The sequence below is a fragment of the Cercospora kikuchii genome (genome assembly GCF_019650295.1).
Source record: "Cercospora kikuchii DNA, contig_00006, whole genome shotgun sequence".
NCBI lineage: Eukaryota > Fungi > Ascomycota > Dothideomycetes > Mycosphaerellales > Mycosphaerellaceae > Cercospora > Cercospora kikuchii.
In genome coordinates this window covers 2,307,175-2,326,414 of record NW_025408587.1, presented here as the reverse complement: position 1 = coordinate 2,326,414, position 19,240 = coordinate 2,307,175, and the positions used below count along the sequence as shown (strand labels likewise).

Here is a 19,240-nt window from a genome sequence, read left to right as displayed (position 1 = left end):
ACTTGTTCTGAATGAAGGATCGAGAAGATAGCGAGAAGGATGGGCCAGTTTATATGTCGTGGCGATGGTGCACGAACATGTATACTATCTCTTCGGCCCGTGAAACTACTCTCTTGGCCATACGACCCATACGAGGCCCCAGTAGAGAGATCAGAGTGACAAAGGTTTTTCTCGGTAAGTAAATACCGCAGAGACTTTGCATAAAGCGCTGTGATCCATGTTCGTGAGCTAGATTGGTGAGTGATCAAGTCGCTTTGCGCGGCCGAATACGAGGACAAGACGCGGAGCGGCGGAGATCTGGAGACGGTGCTGTCAATGTACTGTATATGTGGTGTAGGAGATGACGTGGAGATCTACAAAGCTCCGTAGCTGTGGCAATTGTGTGAGGCGGTCAGGTAGTGAAAGACAAGGATACTTGGGCTGGTGTGGACAACAGCTTTCCAGCTAACTTCATTTGTTTGAGTCAGCCCCTAATTATAGAATTGTGCTGCCTCTGTAGGTCTCACCTTGATAAATATAATACCGAACCATCCGATTAGTTTCTGCGCTCCACTCAGGTCCAGAAATTTGAATACTAATCAAGAACATAGTAGCTGTTTCTCGCATCATTGCATGTCCTGATTGTCCGCATCACGAAGCAGTAGCCCTTGGCATCGAGCTCATTGGGGCCAAAGTGCTGGAAGGAAATACTGCCAGTCAACGGCCTGGATTCTGTTTTTCTCTCTGTGATGTAGTATCTGTAAACATAAAAGCAAACCACAACTCCATTGCCTGCTGTCGACAGGTGCGAAGAGGATGCCCATACATGTGCCTGCCTTCTCAATCGCCTGCCTGAAACCTGCGTGCCTGCTCGCTTCGCCGGAAGGGTATATGCAAACATAAAACTTCTGTCAGAAAGTGCAACCGAAGCGTCTCAAGGACGTCAGCAGTCGAGCAGAAGTTGCAAAACCTCGAAAAATCAAACAATATCGGTCGTCGTGCATCGTAACAGGTTGGTTGGAACTGCTTCCATCATCATCATCATCTTCTCTTTCGCATCCGGTGGCCCCTCAGAAGCGAACGCCTTTTCGCTGCAGATAGCTGCCTAGCAACCCATCCAGCTCTCCCATCATGTTCTGTACACCTTTTCGCTGCTCTGTGAAAAGGTCTACCATGAGAGGATGATCTGCGGCAACAGGTTTGATGCCACTCTTGTCGTGAATCAACACGAGCATATCGCGCACCTCGCTCCCGTCCTCCAGCCAAGCCTTCAAGCTCTCGTCAGACCAGGATTGCTGAGACGTTGCAGGTGACGGGAACGACGAAGGCGAAGGGTGCGAAGCTGACGACTTGGAAGCGGTGCTGTCTGTTGATAGGCCACGGGTAGGCTGTGGAGTGGCTGCTTTGGGTGTAGCTGGCGACTTCGTCCCCGCTTCTTCGATCCCTGCAGTTACTTTCTCATGCGGCGTCACTGCAATGGGTGAGCGTGCTGTCGGTGTCGAGTCGTCGTCTTCATCATGCACACCAGACACAGCTCCGCCCGGCCCGATGGGATGATCAATGATGCTAGGCGAACTTTTAAGGCTCTCTGGTTCTCCAGAAGTGTCCGTTCCTGGAGAATCTTCGTGGTACGTGTCTGGTATGTGTATTGTCTCGGTGCCGTGCATGAACGTGTGGCTAGAAATTTCGACGGGGCTTTCGGACAACCTCTCGCTTTCCTTGGTCTTCTCTGGGTCTTCGAATGGATTTGCAGTATCGTCCACTGGCGAGTCGAAATCGTCAAGCTCCACTCGTTGTTTAGCTTTCTTGGCTTTTGCGGGCTTACCTTCCTTGTCGCCAAGGTGCAGCATGTTGGTAATTGGGGCGACAGAACTCTGCAACTTGCTGATGCCACTCGGCTTCTCTGGTTGGGGCGCTTCTTCCGCTGTTTGCGCTTCAGACTCGGCGCTGCTTTGTTGTCCAAGCTCGTTGTCCGGACTTGAAGTACCCATTTCATGAGCAACCCGTGAGCCTTCAAGCTCTGCCACGAAAGATGCCTGAGTCGAATCCTGCGATGATGACCCCCGCTGCCCGTCCTCATGGTAGTCATGTCGAAACGCAGTCGGCGAAGAAATGGAGCTTTTGTCAATGGGAGATAGCTTGCCACTGAGGTTCGGGCTGCCTCTTTGCGAGTTTTCTCGCGAGAGTTCGGTGGACACTTTCTCCTTTTCGGAATCAGCATCACTCGCCGCTTCTTTGGTCTTCTTGTCTTTCTTCTTGCTCTTAAACAGCCCACTGAGCATGCCGCCACTCTTCTTTGGCTTGTCTTCCTTTTTCTTTTTGTCCTCTTTCTTCCCGGAGGCCTGTTCAATCGGAGACGTAGTTGGTTTGAGCTCTTCAAAACTGCTGCTTCGTGCGGTATCGATTGATGGTGATTTGCCATCTTTCGCCTGTTCCTCGCGTAGTAACCCTGGAGTGAGTGTGATTCGTACAGTATCGATTTTGTCGTCTTTCAGGAATGAGTCCGTGTTTCGTGTTCGTTTTGATTTGAGCGGGGCAGCCTCTGTTTCCACGGTTGGTATGCTGTGTCCATCGATGCCTCTTGGATCCAACTCACCAGTCTTTGGACCATGAGGCCCATCACCTGTCACACCCGCCTCCGCAAGGGCTTGCGCCGCCATTGCAGCCTGTTCGCGATCGAAAGAGGCACGATTAGAACCTGTGCTCGAGCGCCTTTCTGCTTCGGGATGCTCGATTTCGGCCTTCTTGGCCTTTTCTGCCTCCGACTCGGCTTCTTCTTGTGCCGTGCTTTCTGCTTCTTGCGTATTGCCATACGCAGGCTCGATAAGGTTCTCCTCGTCTTCGGTCGAGTAATCGTAATCCGATGCCTCAACGTATGTTGGGGCTGCGAATTGCACGGTCTTCGCATTGCGCCGCCGCATTGCCTTCTTTAGCGGATTTCTGGACTTTTCTGAATTGTCGCTGAGCATTGTAGCAGATAACTGTGCACGGTCAGTACGCTTTCGATAATATGGTGGACAGACGAACATCAATGTTCCTGTGCTTGTTCAACCGCGCTAACCGTTCTGTTGGTGTTTCAATATGTTCGGCGGGCAAGTAGCCTATCTTGAGTTAGTGACCTGCAGCGACGTGTGTGTTCTGGAAATATACCGATGCTGCTGTCCTTGACGACTCTGACCAGCCACCAATAGCTGTTGCTGTCGTCGAGCAATACCATCGTGTCGCCCTTGGTAGCATTTGCCTGACCCTCAACAGTGGCAACAAATGTATGTAGTGCGTAAACGAACTCGAAATCGATGTCCTCTGTATCATGTAAGCACTCGCACCCCCAACCATAATCAATCAATTGCGCATCGCGAGCAAAGAAAGCGTCGTCGTCATCATCGTCTCCGTCACTCAAGTATCCGCCCGTATCGCTGTGGTCCGAAATGGTCTCCGGCATACTTTCCCAGGAGGCAGTCGAACTCGTGGGCGATGCCGGTGTGTCCAGCAAAGGATCGTCAGTCGGAAGCAAGACGCTCTCCAGGTCGAAGTCGATCATGCCGGACAAGCTTGGTGGACGCTCATGCACGTGGCATGATACATCGGTCGTGCTTTGCATGAAAGAATGTCTCCTGAAGGGACTTTCAATGGGACTCCTCTGTGTCGGCTCACTCTGGTTGCCGTCGTCGTCGAAAGTCCATCTCCAGTGGGCGTCGTGAGAATGCTTGCCGGATTCGCAGTCTCCCGGCCACACCTCGCTGGACATCTGTCGCGCCTCCGCCGTTCCAGCTGGCTTTTGTTCCTGGTCATACCTACCCTTTTCGAGACGATGTTTTGGCGCTGTAAAACTGAAAATGCCCCGTCGGTGCGATTTGAACACAGATGGAGACGACGTTTCGTCAAAGGGAGAAATGTTGGCTATAGGCGAACATTCCGTCCCTCCCATCGTGGGCCGCAGCGGCGTGTGCTGCGGGGTGTTCAAGAACGGCGACGAGTCTGGAGTAATGTCTGCGGTCTGGTTGAAAGACCGGCAAGTCGAGCCTGTGCTCGGTGTGCTTGTCGCAGGAGACAGACTGGCCGAGCGTGGTCGCTCTCTCACGACGCGCGGTTTGTACAAAGGAGGCCGAAAATGCAGAGAGTACCCACCATCCTCGATGCTCGGCGAGCTCGATATTCTGTCCATCATGTCATCGTCCGCGTCCCCATCTCCGTCAGCCGCCCCTTCCTCCCCATTTTGGCCATTGGTCACGCCTTCCTGCGCGTGCTGGGCGTCGGCCGCATCGTTCGTCGCTGGTTGGTCGTCCAGGTTGGCGGCGGTGTCCCAAGCGTCTGCCAATGTCTTCTCTTCTGAATGCCGCTCCTCGAGCACGTGCTGCACCTGCGCGGCCAGATGGGGTGCGTTGCCGTTCGAAGGGGGATGCTTTGCGTGCTCAGCGGCGGTGGGACTATTCGGATCTTGCAAGTCGAGCGTGTCGGCGCGCACAATGTTGGGGCGCGTCATGGCAAGAGTCGTCCTTCGCACTCAGGCTCGGGGGCCCGAAACCGCGCGACGTCGCTATTGGGAAAGGGAGCACGCTTCGGGCGACATGGCAGGGACCAGACAAGCAGAGTTTCGGGGATGATGGCGATTGTAATGGAGATCGATATGTATCAGCGAGTCTCAGGAGCGTCGGAGGGTGGTCGTTGGTGCCAGGAAATGTGGTGGCTGAGGACGTTGGCGATGGAACGTGCTACAGATCGTCGTCCCGTGCGCCTGTGCGTGGTGGTGGCGCGGAGTCTGGGCTGGGCGATAAATGGGCGGGAACGGCGTGCGGTGTGTCGGGGATGTCGTCGTCGTCGTCACGCAGGTTAACGCTGGGCACGTCGAGTCCGCTGCTGGCACGTCAAGGCCGACCCAAAAAGTGGACTGAATGTCGAAACAACCCCTAGCTCCTACATGAAACGACCAAGCATCTGGGAAGCGAGCCGCCAGGAAACCCCGCGCCGCTGCCCGCCCGACACACCTCCATCCTCGCTCCGCCAGCCCTTGCACCGACAACCACTTCCAGGAACGCCATTTTCCTACACTGCACACATCTGTCTACTTCATCGTGTACTGCTCTCACAATGCTCTCTACATACCATCTTTCCCGCAGGCGCCACGCTCCTCTCATGCAGCAGCACGATCCATGCAACGTTATATTAGCCGCCGGCTCGTGCCAGGGAATCCAGAATGTCAGTTTTGCACGTGCTGCCCATCATCCATACACCTGGCGACGGTCCGGAAGTTTGGAAATACCGCCGTTGGACGGTTGGCGACCAGGAAACTTTGGCGACTCGATCTGCCAAGATCATGGCCTCTTGCATCCTCCCCAGCACCACGCCGTCTTGGTCTAGATACGCCGAGAAGGGCGATGCGCGGATTTCGAAGAGATCTCGACTAATTGCTCGGACCCCAAAGGATTGTGTATCAAGCAGCGCGATACCGGTGGGTCTGATCTATATGCGACTCGTCCTTGATCTGATTGCACCGTCTTTATCGGAGAATATTGCTCCCGCCGTTCACACCTGGATCGCAGCGAGATCGCCGTGCGGAGACCACGCTCACACCATGCGCCGCATTCCTCGGAACGCCAGAGACACGCGCATAGCACAATAGAGCAAGGCACGAGCCCGATATGGCCATCTTCAGCATTCCGACTATGCCTTTGAGCAACGTTACTTCACAAGAACAGTCGAAACGGAGACGATAGTAGCATACAAGCCAAGTATATGTCTTTCTTCTCACTCACTATTCGCCCAAATTGAATGCCCGTCATGGCGGGCTTCGAGGTCGTACTTGTGGTCTTTCTGAGCGCAAGTGCTTTGGCTTCACCTCAGTGGCACTACTGGGGTAGCCCCACTAGCTACAACAACTCATGTAGAGCAGCAGCTCCATACATATCAGCATTACGTACCTACGACGCAGCAAGCTCGCTGTGCTCATCAGTTCTGGGCCTGACTGTGAGTATCCCAAATCCCTCGGCGACATACTCATATTAATGTGGTACAGGCGCAGACTGTGACAGAAGCATGTACGGAGCTCACCTATATCAATTCGAATCAGAATGGCGTTGCAGTAACGGCGACATATACAGCAAGCGCTTCCACCATCAGAGCGTCCGTTGTCACCATCACTGGCAATACTTCTACCACAACTATCTTCTCGAATACTACGCGTACCATAACCCGCCCTGGGCCGCTGGCCACGGCCCCAACAAGTACTTCATACACCACTCTCACTTCCACTTCAACGATATGCGGAAACTCTAGCGAAGCATCAGATGTGGCTGCACCCGTGAAACGACAATTCTGGGGCTGGGGAGGCAAGCCACATTGGCACCATGACGGCCCAGGTCATGGTTGGAGACAGCCACAAGACCTCCCCCCTTCTTTGGAAGATGCCGCTGAATCAGCAATTTCCTCTGCTTGTAGCTGTATGAGCCTGCCCGTTGAGAGAACGACCATCACTGCACGCACCACGAATACGACCAGTGTACTCGGCAATGGCCCTCCTACCGCGTCAGCCACGTACCAGCCAATTTTGACGTGGGCAAATACAACTATCATACGCCCTGTTGTCACGAGAACAGCAACGTCGACACGCACAATCCGATCATCGGCCACCCTTACGCCAGTGATTACATCGACCATCGTCGAGACCACTACGGTCTTGATTGGGCAGCAGTTCGGCACACCCACCGTCGTCCTCGCGAGTCCTACACCAATCACTGGTGTTGACGGGGACGGACTTGCGACCCAAGACTTCGACGATGAGAGATATCCCATCGAGTTACCGTTCCCCATTGAACTCTACGGCACACGGACACGCAGTGTTGTGGTTGCAGTCAATGGCTGGATCTCACTTGGCAACGACAGCGGCACAGTAGACCACTACTCATTCAACAATGCTCAATTGCCCAGGATGAATTCTGACGACGATTGGGGTTTGCCTGATACAGTCTTCCTGCCGTACTGGAACGATCTCTTCATTGCGCAAGGTACAGCGCAAGGGCTCTATTACGAGATAGCCGGAACATCTCCAAACAGAAATGTCTCGTTCGAGTGGTACACCAGTCTTTATCAGCAGCCGACGGGCTACTACCACTTCATAGCCACGTTTCAGGAGTCCACACCCGGGGCGGCAGTCTTCACCTACTACCAGGCCAACGGCGAGGCACCACTGAATACTGGTAAATATGGCACGATCGGGGTTCAGAGCTTCTTGGACGATCGCTCGAGAAAATACTCTTACGACAGACTGGTTGCACCTGGGCTGGAAATCACCTACGACCCTGAGAAAGATGTCTTCTTGCGCACTAACTCAGTAAATTGCGTGTTGTCGAGTTGAAGTGTGCGAGCAGCCTCTATTCATAGATTTTGAAAGAAATGGCCCAGCCTTTGTGCTGCCGCAATCCAAACGCGGTGGTCTACTTCACGTCTAGCCAACTTTCTTTGTCACATTGCTTCGTCTTCCCAACTAACGCGAATAGTGTTTCCAAATGCACGTTTCGACATCGCACTGACTCCCAACAATGTTCCGCTTGGCAGAATCGCTCAGCGCAGTGCTGCTCATCGCAGGCTCAGCCTCTGCACAACGCGAAGACGGACAGTTCTGGCCCTGCAACCCCATCAAGAACGCAACAGGTACATGTGCTCCCAATCCTGGCCTTCCAACCACCAAGTACGAAATAGACTTCACCAAGGTCACGTCAATTCCGCCGGAGTGGACAATCTCCAATTATGCCACTATAAACTTTGGGCCCAATGGAGCCGAGTTCACTTATAACAAACGCTGGGATGCCCCTCAACTCTGGACAAATTTCTTCATCCTCTTTGGCAAAGTCGACGTCGAGATGCGAATTGCAAGTGGCGTGGGCATGATTTCTAGTGCTGTGCTCATGTCCGATGATTTTGATGAGATAGGTGAGTCCCATCTCTCCCCGTTTCCCCACAACATCCCACTCTGTGAACGCCTCCTCACCATTTCTCTTTCCCACAGACTTCGAATTCTCCGGCAACAACTTCGGTAACCCAGCCTGGACCGCCGGTGTTGGTCAAAACAACTACTTCGGCAAAGGCCTCACAGGAAATTATGATCGAGGTTCATATTTCGAAGTTTCTCGTCCTCAAGACACTTTCCATACGTATTCTTTCGAATGGCGTAAAGCGTTCCTGAACTGGGAACTAGATGGAAAAGTCATTCGACAATTCAGATATGATCAGTCTTCAGGCGATCAAGGGAACTATCAGTATCCGCAAACGCCGGCGAAATTGCAGCTGGGAATCTGGGCTGGGGGCGATCCGAGTATGGATGAGGGAACGAAGAGTTGGGCTGGTGGTGAGACGGATGTAAATGGAGGGCCTTATACGATGTGAGTAATGTGCCATTCGTGGAAAGCCCGCCTGCCGTTATGCGACGGGGCCCTGAAATATGTTCTGATTGAGAATTATACTAACAATGATAGGTACGTCCGCAAAGTCACAATCCACAACTACAACCCCGCCCACGCATACAACTGGACCGATCAATCAGGCAAATGGCAAAGCATCCAGATCTCGCAAGACAAGAAAGCACCCGTCAGCAACGTGACCGTCACCATCAAGCCTCCAAGCATGGGAACGAATTCCACGAGTGCTTCCGGTCAGAGTAGCAGCACGAAAATCATCAGCAGCAGCAGCAGTAGTACACATACTAGCACACCTCCTCCTCCCGGCACAACCGCATCGACCTCAAGTCGCAGCACAAGCACAACAACCAAGAGAATAACCTCAACCTCCACAATTTCTCAAACGTCTACCATATCTCTCATTTCCGCAACACCATCCTCACAACCCAAATCCTCCTCGAAATCATCATCTACTTGCAAAACTTCCACGCTCACCACGACCCGCTGTTCAACTTACACTGCTCTAGTGGCCGGCTCTGACGGAAAGAAGACTTCTACAACGAAAGTGGTGACATACACAAGTACATATAAAGTTGCAGGAACGAGTACGGTAACGGGTGTCGGACCGACACCGCAGGCGGCGGAAAAGTGGGTGAATTGGGGAGGTTGGAATGATGGGTGGTGGACGACGGATGCGGATGGGAAGGCGGAGTATGTTGGGGGCGTTGCGTAGGTGACAGTCGATTGACTTCGTGAACTACACGCTAGGCGTGAAAGTGAGAGAAAGCCTTGGACAACTTTTCGATTATTTGGTTATTCTCGTATTACTCAGATGACTGCGCTGTCAACACATGACAGACAGCCGTGAGGCACAAATTGAACGCTTCATTTCCGTGCGGTCGGTTATCTGCCTCCATGTTCTCCTTCCGCTCCGTTTTGCAACAAGCATAACAATTGACTGAGCAAGTGTCTAAGTGTCTGCTTGTCGATACAATGCATTCTAGTGTGGTGTGGTGCGACTTCCTTCCCTCAACTTCCTCCAGGATGACCCCTAGCCGGACCATGGCTTGCCTGGGACGAAGCTCTTAACGTCAGCACGGACGCTACCATCCAGGCCGACAGCTGGCTTACCCTTTGGAACGCTCAGGTCCACGAGATCTCCGTGGTTGGTGCGAGCGGGCAAGCGCTGGGTGACAGGAGATGCGGCTGAGAGGTGAGGCGTGATGGACGTGTTCGAGCCGGCGGCGAGCTGTTGAAGGGCACTCATCAAGCTGTCGATGCGGGAGTTGACATCAGCAAGCTTAGTGATGATTCCGTCCCTGTCCTCAAAGAGGACGTCGATCTCCTGCTTCATGATATCGAAGGCTTCGGTTGAGGGGCTGTTGCCTTGATGAGCACCATTGGCACTCGCAGCAGTGGCGGCGGTCTGAGCAGCCTCTTTGATCGCGTTTGCAGTGGCAGCTGCTGCTTCGACCTGGTCTTCCTTCAAAGTGTTGAGTTGGGCAGCCATTGCGGCCGAGTTGCCTTCCACATTGGCGAGTCGATCAAGACACTCGGCGATCTTCTGCTGCTGCTGCACCAAACGACCTTCACTGGCCGTGATGCGGAGCTCGTTGTTGCTATTGGCAACCTGATGATCCAGTTTGGCGATACGTGCTTCAATGGCGTTGAATCGACCAGCCTGGGCAATGATATCCTCCTCCGATCGAGCCAGACGAAACATGTGGGCGTGGAAGAGACGCTCCGACTCGCTCTGGCGCTGCATCTCGTAGAGAAACATGGCCTGAACGGCACTGGCCGGCGGCAGACGGTTGCTGCACTGCTTACCAATGTGAATCAGGTCCTCCGGCTCATACTGCTTGATGGGAGCTGCATCATTGACTTGGCTGGGCTTGAGAGGATCGGCGTACTGGGCAAAGGAGCGCGCGGCAGTTGGTGCAGCAATCTCGACGTCTTGTTCCTTCTTGATTGACGGAGGCGCGTGAATCGAGGCCGCCAATGGGACCGAAGGGCTCTTGGAGGCGGCTGCGAAGTCGCCCGGTGGTGCCTCGAACTTGGGCTCGAAATCATCGTCTACGTCGGCGAACTCGGCCGTTGAAGGTGGAGATGAAGGTGGCAGCTGAACGCCAGTGCTGTTGCTGCCTGGCGTCTCCTGGAAGGAAGCCGTCTCCTCACGGTAGTCGTCGAAAGAGAACAAAGCCCTCGGGTGAGGAGCGCCGATGTTGGTCGAAGCATCTGCCCCCTTCTTGCGAAGATGTGGCGGCGTCGCCTCTGCCAAATAGTCAGTGGTGGAATCATTGTTGCTGGACTCAACCTACTCGCGAGCGGTGACGGGCTGAAGGTCGCGGTGCGGAGCGACATTGCGTTGTTGCGGTGTGTTTATGTCGGGTGTCGTGAAGAAGTGTAAGTCTTGCTCGAAGCGGAGCGATATTGGCGTGTGCCGCTAGGCGTTCCTGGCTCAGAGGGAAAGAGCAAACCCGTTGATTGACTTCCGTCTCTGCAGTTACCTGGCTCCACCCTGAGCTTCACTTGACCTTTTGGCAACGCTCGTGCTACTCTTCACGCCCTCAATGGCTTCCCTTTGCGCGGGCGGCCTTCAGTCGACCATCGTGATCAATTGGCAGAGGCGCCCAGCTCATCGTCTTCGCGGCCTTCAGGAGATCTGTCTTCACTTGACTGCTCATCCGAAAGTGTGCGAATGGTCCTCGCGCTGCCTGGACCTTCAATTGCACTTGATTATATCTCTACGATACATCTTGATCCGGATCGCGTGCGAGAAGGTGAAGTCTACCAACAGATATACTTGTTGCGGAGTCGCCGATGAGACCTGGCCTGTGGCAGAGTACAAGTGAGTGCCATCTTCACTATCTTACAGTCTAATAACAGCTCACTATGCTGCATGAACATGACAAGAGCGCAGCGATGAAGTGTATGCAGACGCGACTGTATGAAACGCGTGAAGACGTGAACACTGGACTCGCTGCCTCGCTGGTGGAGATGCTGCCTGCTAGCAGATGTACCGGCGTGAGGGAGACATACAACTCTGACCTCAGAATCGTCCGATCGTCAGTGCACTCGCGTGTCTCCATCATCATCGCGTGGGCCGAAGACCGGAGATCAGAGATCGAGCACAGAGCGTGGCTGGAAGACGCGTTGGTGGGAGAAACGCGGCTTGGCAAAACATCTGTGCACGCGTCGCGCGTCAAGCCTTAAAGTCTTCCTCGTCTCTCGCGTCTTTGTCTGCTCTCAACATCCACGACATCATCTTGCCACGCTCGACTACGATCCATCGTCTTTGTTCTTCGCCGTCATCACTCCGAGCACATCTACACCCACCCACCATGAGCGTGCAAACGACGCCTAGCAAGAAGGTTCGCACAATGACGTTCTCGCCGCCGGACCCTGATCTCAGTCTCTAATACATATCTCTCGCAGGCAACCTCCGCCCTGGAAGCACTCAAGATGGAGTCTCCAATCAAGAAAGTGCAGTTCTCCGAGGCCGACAAGGAGAACCGCGAGTCGCAGTACGCGTCGGACGAGGTCGCCATCCCCGTCAAGGGCATTCCCGATGACCTGCCTGAGCCCGTGGCCAAGAAGATCGAGGCCGAGACAGTCAAAGAGGAGGATTCAGAGATCGAGCCCATACTACAGGAGAACCCACAACGATTTGTGCTGTTCCCAATCAAGTACCACGAGGTAAGTCAACGCGACGCGACTCGGACGCGTAAAGTGGTGGGAGGAACGCGTGCTCATGACATCTCAGATATGGAACATGTACAAGAAGGCCGAGGCATCATTCTGGACTGCCGAAGAGATTGATCTGTCCAAGGATCTCCACGACTGGAACAAGCGACTCAATGACGACGAGCGCTTCTTCATCTCACACGTCCTTGCATTCTTCGCCGCATCCGACGGCATTGTCAACGAGAACCTGGTCGAGCGATTCAGCGCCGAGGTGCAAATACCGGAGGCACGATGCTTCTACGGCTTCCAGATCATGATGGAGAACATCCACTCCGAGACATACTCCCTCCTCATCGACACATACATCAGCGAGCCCAAGCAGCGAACATACCTCTTCAACGCCATCGACAACATCCCTTGTATCCGCAGAAAGGCTGACTGGGCACTGCGATGGATCTCGGACAAGGACTCTACTTTCGCTATGCGATTGATCGCCTTTGCTGCTGTCGAGGGTATCTTCTTCTCCGGCTCATTCGCGTCCATCTTCTGGTTGAAGAAGCGTGGTCTCATGGCTGGCCTCACCTTCTCCAACGAGCTCATCTCCCGTGACGAGGGCATGCACACTGACTTCGCTTGCCTGCTGTTCTCTCACCTCAAGAACAAGCCCGCCAAGTCGGTCGTGCAAAGCATCATCGTGGAGGCCGTTGCCATTGAGCAAGAATTCTTGACCGATGCTCTGCCTTGCGCGCTGCTCGGCATGAACGCTAAGCTCATGTGCCAGTACATTGAGTTTGTCGCTGACCGACTGCTGCTCGCTCTTGGCAACCAAAAGTTCTACAACGCCACCAACCCCTTCGACTTCATGGAGAACATCTCTCTCGGCGGCAAGACCAACTTCTTCGAGAAGCGTGTTGGCGACTACCAGAAGGCCGGTGTCATGGAGGGCTACAAGAAGCAACAGGCCAAGACCGAGAGCTCAACAGGGCCTGCAGCTGATGCGCCTAAGATGAACGGCGACTTTGCTTTCGACGAGGACTTTTAGATGTGTCGCGATTGTACGATGTGTGTTTTTATGAGAACGGCGCATGGGATATGGGAATGATGATACGGCATGGCATGGCCACAGGCGTTTAGGCTGGATGATACCTGGTGGTTTGGATTTTCTCGACTCGTCTTGAGGACGATCGGCAATACAGAAGATAAAGAATACGTACAGTGAAGCGTGCGAGACGCGTCGTTGGACGAATGCGAAGGAATGTGTCAAATACGATAATGCATGAACTGCAGTTCTCCTCGTCATCCTTGCCCGCCCGCATTATTCTGTCGGTTTAACTTCGCGAGGCTCGGGCATTTGCTGGCGCGGCTGAATTGAGACATGTGCCTGATGATCCGCGTCAGTCATTTCGATACCAATACATCGCGCACGTTACGTTGTGCCACCTGAGCACCGAAATGGGCTTCCAGCGAGTTGACGGACGAGAGGTAACGCTGCGCGCTCGTACGGCTCGCTTCGGACGTCGCATCTGACACTATTTGCCTCTCGTGGCGCGCGCGTTGTGCAGTTTTTGTGCAGATGCGATGCGCGTGGATCCGAGTCGCGAGGCGATGACGTGACGCTGGGAGGAATCTCAAGTGCATCTTGCTCTCGTCCGGAGAGATGATGCTCTCAGCCTCATCAGCCATCCATGGCACTCAGCTTATCCTTGCTTAGCCTCTGGATCCGGTCCAGCCAACTTGCATGACGCGCGCGATAACATGATCTGAATGCTCCTCGACCACGACGATCCTCCCAGTGCGCTCGCGACATTTTTCAGCCCTCTGCGCGGAACACGGCCTGCTAACTCCGACGCTCCTCCGGATCGCGAGAGCACAAATATCTGGCACCTACGAAACCGGCGCAGATTGGTTGAGCGCGGGGGAGATCTGGCCGTTGGACTTGATAATGCGACAAGGATCTCACAAAGTGTGCTGCTCGAGCTCCAGTCGCAGATCGCACGACGTCGACTGCCTTCTCAGGAGAAGCGGACATGACCGACTTCTTTCATGTGCCCGCCATCACTCTGACCGACCCGCATAACCAGCATGGCATTCCCAGCCCGGCGCAGAGCCCCGTCAAGGACGGCGGAGCCTTCGCGGAGGGGCTGAGCGCGAGGGTGGTGGGGGGCGGGAGACCGAGCACGCCTGGCAAGCATAATGGTAAGGACAGCGCAAGAGAGCCGTCGCCGGGCCTTGGATAGGCTTCCACGCTGCGACACTGGAATGCGGAGGCTGACCAGCGACTATGAGTACAGGCCGACCCGAGTCGTCGTCGTCCTCCGCATGGGCGTCGCCTGGAAGACTGATACGCACGCTCTCGACAAACGCGTCCGCAGTCGCATCCAACGGCCAAGCACGGCACGACGTCAATGCGAGCAAACCACAGCAGCAGCAACACCCCGAGCAAGCGACAGAATCCCCGGCTATCGATCCTTTATCGCAGGTAAGCGAATCTGGTTTCTCGCGTCCTCGTGCTGCCCGCAACTACGTACTTATTACCCACTTGCACTCCACTTCAGCTGCGCCGTGTCGTACTGCATGTGGTAAGCAAGGCATCTTCAGCTCGGCCTGATGCTGACTGTCGCGCGTCCACAGCATATTCTTAGACGAACTAATGCGCCACTGAGTCCTCCCAGCAACACCTCCAATTCCCCCCGACCCAAGACGGTGGATGGGCGAGTCCAGCGCGATGATGGCCAGTCACAACCTGGAGCTGAGGAGAACCAAGCCACATCGCCAGGGCCAGCTTTCGACCACCCTACCCGAACCGATACGAACGACACGACAGTCTCAGACCGGGACCGAGCAGAGTTGCGCAAGGACCTGAAGAAGGGCGTCAAGGCTGCATCGTTCCTAAGCAGGCTCATGGGTGGCACAAAGAAGAAGGATGCTACTGAAGAAGAAATGCCTGATGAAGAAGACAACACGAGTGATGATCGACCCGAAGGCAACGATGCTGAAGTATTCACTCAAAAGGTCGATAACATGGGCTTCAACCCGCGGCATCCACAACCGCCGGCGTATATCAAGGTCAGATCGAAGCATAAAAAGGAGAAGGATTTCGACCGATTGTTCCTGGCGCAGGAGCTGAATTGCGGGAAGAAATTCGACCTGGCCCGGCAGAATACAGCCAACAAACTGAGGCGGAAGGCATCCACGACACCTGATGCGTGTGACACGGTATGGGCCATGGAGTTCAGCCGCGATGGCAAGTATCTCGCCGCAGCAGGGGCAGACAAGATTGTCAGGGTGTGGGCTGTGCTGGCCAGTCCGGACGATCGAGCGAAGCATGAACGCCAAGAGGCAAAAGAAAGTGAAGCAAAGGGCTTCGATGCATATGCTGAGCACTTAAGCGCTCCTGTCTTCCAGAGTACACCGATTCGCGAATATGAAGGCCATTCATCAACAATATTGGATCTGAGCTGGAGCAAGAACAACTTCTTGTTGTCCTCATCGATGGACAAGACTGTCCGATTATGGCATGTCTCGCGCAAAGAGTGCCTATGCACTTTCAAGCATAACGACTTCGTTCCATCGATCGTGTTCCACCCCAAAGACGATCGCTTCTTCCTGGCTGGCTCTCTGGACTCAAAGCTACGACTATGGAGCATACCGGATAAGAACGTGGCGTTTGCAGCACAAGTGCCGGATATGATCACTGCAGTCGCTTTCACACCCGATGGCAAATCCGCAATGGCGGGCTGTTTGAGTGGACTATGCATGTTCTTCGAGACCGAAGGACTTCGATACCAAACGCAAATACACGTCAGATCTACTCGAGGACAGAACGCCAAAGGGAGCAAGATCACTGGCATCCAGGCCTTCAACACCTCTGCCGGTGATACCAAAGTGTTGATCACGAGCAACGACTCACGGATACGATTGTACAACTACCGCGACAAGAGTCTAGAGCTTAAGTTCAGAGGAAATGAGAACAATTGCAGCCAAATCCGAGCGAGTTTGAGTGACGATGGGACTTACATTGTCTGCGGCAGTGAGGATAAGAAAGCATATCTTTGGTCGATGGAACACAATCATGGCGACCGAAGGGACAAGACTCCCGTGGAAATGTTCGATGCGCACAACTCGATTGCCACAGTAGTGTGCATCGCACCAACAAAGACGCGACAGCACCTGAGCAAGTCTGGAGATCCAGTCTATGACCTCTGCAACCCCCCGCCAATCACACTTCTCAGCCATGCTGAACGATCTGGCGCGGAAAGCATTCGCTCGAGTTCGCGCCCGCCGTCTGTCACCGGAAGTATAGCACCTTCTGAACAAGAAAAGCAAAATCTCCCAGCGCACTATGTGGCCAGGACCGCGCACAAGGACGGGAATATTATTGTGACTGCTGACTTCACTGGCAAGATCAAAGTGTTCCGGCAAGACTGCGCGTGGTCGAAACGACAGCGGGACGATGATCGGGTCTCAGTGTTCTCTAAGAGAAGCACTAAAACTGTTGCTCGTTCACTTGTGTCGAAACCTAGTCTCACAAGCTTGCGCGAGCCAAGGAGGTCTACATCAACCACAGTTGGCAGTGATCGGATCATATCCTGGCGACAAGGAATATCGAGCATGACACCCATGAATGACGCGCGGTCCTCGGCAAGGACATATCCGCCTTCGCAGGCTTCCACAAAAGTCTCAAGTCAGGACCGAAGCGTATCGCCGAGGAAGTCGACAGACAGTAAGCGAGGACGAACAATGCCTGCGACGAATGAGCGTTCCGATAGTGTCCGCTCACCTCAGACTCAACACCCTCTAGCGGCCGACGTCATGGTTCGCTCTCCTTCACCCATAAGCCGACAGCCCACAAACGGGAGTTCCAATCCCAGCAGGCACGCCGTCGAATCACCGAACACGATACCTTCGCGATCTTCACCGCAGCAAAAGGAGCATGAAGAGAAGAACCCCTTGAATATGGATACAAACGGACGATCTTACATGTTCTACGACCCCAAGGTCTGGGAAGAACATGCGAAGCGTATTCACCATACACCTCCTCCGCAAGATCAACAGCCTGCTGTCTCTCAATCGCAGCAGCAGACTACTGAAGATCATCACAACGGTGTCCTTCAACCCGGCGGACTTCTTGACAAGGATCATCTCCATCTCGACAAGGATCTGGAACTATCTCGAGCGCATACTCAAGCGTCATATGTCAGTAAACTATCTGATGAATTGACAGACGAAGAACTCAGCGAATATGAAGACGCGAGAGAACACGAGGAACAGTGTCGGAATTGTCGAGGCAGAAGCTTTAGTGCGATCAAAGGAAAGGATGGGGTCCGCTTGGTCTGTGTGGGGTGCGGGAGGGAGTCGTGAGGCCATCCTTCTTCGGCCATGCGACTTGGGAAATGGTGGATGAGTGGATCCTCTTCAACATCACTCACCATCGCAGGCGTTATTCTCATGTGTTATGATTAGAGCGGAGGGAAGAACAAGGCAGGCAAAGCATTACAGAAGAGACAGAAGTGTATATATATTGACAGAGAAGGGTTCAAGAGATGGCGCGAGATCGGGAACTGGTTTGCTTGCGTGGGATAGGCATTTGCATAGGAAGGAAGGGATTGCATATATACTAGGGCGTGTAGATGATGACTTTCATTTTGTACAATGCATTTTTTGTACTTCTGTTACTTGCGTTCATCTATGGTTCATTTGGACGAGCAACATGGGATCAGTCTTATAGTTGAGAGTCTCTATCGACGAGTCGATGACGAAAAGTTGTAGATTGTCTGCATACGTTTTTCTAGGACTGGTGGTAGTGCTTCAACTCTTGGGTTGACCGCGTAAAAGCTGAGCTGACCGCATAGAAATCTGACCTGACCTCGTTTGCGGGGCTCCGTTGTCAGGTCTGCTTTTCCGCTGTCAACCCAGGCAATGAGACTGTGACTTTCTTTGCACAACGCATTCTCGACACTTCCTGTCTTCTTTCGAAGAGGAAATGCCTAGAAAGACTAGCAGAAAGCTGAGAGAGTAACGAGCAGATCGATGGAGAGGCATATATTAGAGGACAACGAGCTGTGGTCTGTTTCTTCGATTCTTGAGGTGACCTCGGAAGATTTGGCTCGACCGCTTGAAAGCTGACCTGAGCGCATTCGCGGGGTTCCGAAGTCAGGTCAGCTTTTAAACTGCCAACTTCACTTTCAGGTGGTCAGGTCAGCTTTCGGGAGGTCAGGTCAACTTCTAAGTATTTAATACAACATCTTGAGTGGTCGGCTAACTCCAAGGAGTGATCTCGGCGTTGAATGATCTAGACTGGCCCAAGAGACGAGTAGGCAAGAGAGACATGCCAGTTCTTCTGTTGATTCTTAAAGACTTGGCTCGACCGCTTGGAAGCTGACCTGACCTCGTTCGCGGGGTCCCGAAGTCATGTCAGCTTTTGGGCTGCCAACTTTACTTGCAAAAGGTCAGGTCAATTTTCATGTGGTTGATCCAACTTGCTCGATGCTCGGCTCAATCCAAGGACTTATAGAAGCATTGACAATCTGGCCAGGGCCGCCAGGCTCAAGAGATGTGCAGGTGAGAGATATTTGTCAGTCCTCGTGTTGATTCTCGACCACTTGGCTCGAGCGCGAAAAAGTTGACCTGACCGCGTTTGCGGAGTTCCGCTGTCAGGTTAGCTTTCAAGAGGTCAGGTCAGCTTCCAAGAGGTCGCCTCAGCTTTTAAGCAGTCGACTCAGCTTTCAAGCGGTCAGGTCAGCTTTCAAGCGGTCAGGTCAGGTTCCAAGCGGTCAGGTCAGGTTCCAAGAGGTCACCTCAACTTCTAAGAGGTCAGGTTCGGCGCCATCGAAGTAGTCGAATACGCTTTGCAACAGCCCCAGGGCGTTGTTTGCATACATCTCGAGTGGATAGCAAAGCACAGGTGTGATCTTTCTCGAATGCTAACGAACTCATGATGCTTGAAGCAGTCCGTCGATCTCGTTCGCTGATTTGACCGCGTTTTTCCTGAGCTGACCGCGTTTTCTGTGACCTGACTGCGTTTCTGTGACCTGACCTCGTTTTTCCCGGCCTGACCGCGTTCTCTCTTAGCGTGGTCGTGCCAGCTTTTCCGAAGTCGATTCGACATCACCGAGAGCTTATTAACCCTGTGGCTGGGGCCACTGCTTTGCTGAGACGACTCCTTGAAGCGGTCGCCTTAGCATTCA

General features: G+C 53.6%; 6 protein-coding genes across 6 annotated transcripts; 4 read left to right on the top strand and 2 right to left on the bottom strand.

Annotated features, from left to right (window-relative positions):
- Positions 1 to 1,049: 1,049 nt before the first annotated feature.
- On the bottom strand, positions 1,050 to 4,462 carry CKM354_000983200 (protein phosphatase regulator BUD14; the record flags this gene model as incomplete). The annotated part of the gene is made up of 5 exons (XM_044805270.1): positions 1,050 to 2,521; positions 2,576 to 2,960; positions 3,007 to 3,080; positions 3,130 to 3,282; positions 4,108 to 4,462. 5 exons carry the CDS (start codon positions 4,460 to 4,462, stop codon positions 1,050 to 1,052), a joined length of 2,439 nt encoding a protein of 812 aa, XP_044661205.1.
- Positions 4,463 to 5,748: 1,286 nt separating this feature from the next.
- Positions 5,749 to 7,330, top strand: CKM354_000983100 (uncharacterized protein; the record flags this gene model as incomplete). The annotated part of the gene is made up of 2 exons (XM_044805269.1): positions 5,749 to 5,943; positions 5,993 to 7,330. The coding sequence occupies 2 exons, from the start codon at positions 5,749 to 5,751 to the stop codon at positions 7,328 to 7,330; spliced, it is 1,533 nt and encodes a 510-aa protein (XP_044661204.1).
- A 184-nt stretch (positions 7,331 to 7,514) lies between these two features.
- CKM354_000983000 (uncharacterized protein) lies at positions 7,515 to 9,102 on the top strand (the record flags this gene model as incomplete). Its single annotated transcript, XM_044805268.1, has 4 exons — positions 7,515 to 7,905; positions 7,982 to 8,354; positions 8,448 to 8,623; positions 8,897 to 9,102. 4 exons carry the CDS (start codon positions 7,515 to 7,517, stop codon positions 9,100 to 9,102), a joined length of 1,146 nt encoding a protein of 381 aa, XP_044661203.1.
- A 318-nt stretch (positions 9,103 to 9,420) lies between these two features.
- Positions 9,421 to 10,730, bottom strand: CKM354_000982900 (uncharacterized protein; the record flags this gene model as incomplete). Its single annotated transcript, XM_044805267.1, has 2 exons — positions 9,421 to 10,640; positions 10,688 to 10,730. The coding sequence occupies 2 exons, from the start codon at positions 10,728 to 10,730 to the stop codon at positions 9,421 to 9,423; spliced, it is 1,263 nt and encodes a 420-aa protein (XP_044661202.1).
- A 980-nt stretch (positions 10,731 to 11,710) lies between these two features.
- On the top strand, positions 11,711 to 13,095 carry CKM354_000982800 (ribonucleotide-diphosphate reductase subunit RNR2; the record flags this gene model as incomplete). The annotated part of the gene is made up of 3 exons (XM_044805266.1): positions 11,711 to 11,740; positions 11,805 to 12,065; positions 12,133 to 13,095. The coding sequence occupies 3 exons, from the start codon at positions 11,711 to 11,713 to the stop codon at positions 13,093 to 13,095; spliced, it is 1,254 nt and encodes a 417-aa protein (XP_044661201.1).
- Positions 13,096 to 14,080: 985 nt separating this feature from the next.
- On the top strand, positions 14,081 to 17,414 carry CKM354_000982700 (uncharacterized protein; the record flags this gene model as incomplete). The annotated part of the gene is made up of 3 exons (XM_044805265.1): positions 14,081 to 14,249; positions 14,345 to 14,532; positions 14,685 to 17,414. 3 exons carry the CDS (start codon positions 14,081 to 14,083, stop codon positions 17,412 to 17,414), a joined length of 3,087 nt encoding a protein of 1,028 aa, XP_044661200.1.
- Positions 17,415 to 19,240: the final 1,826 nt, after the last annotated feature.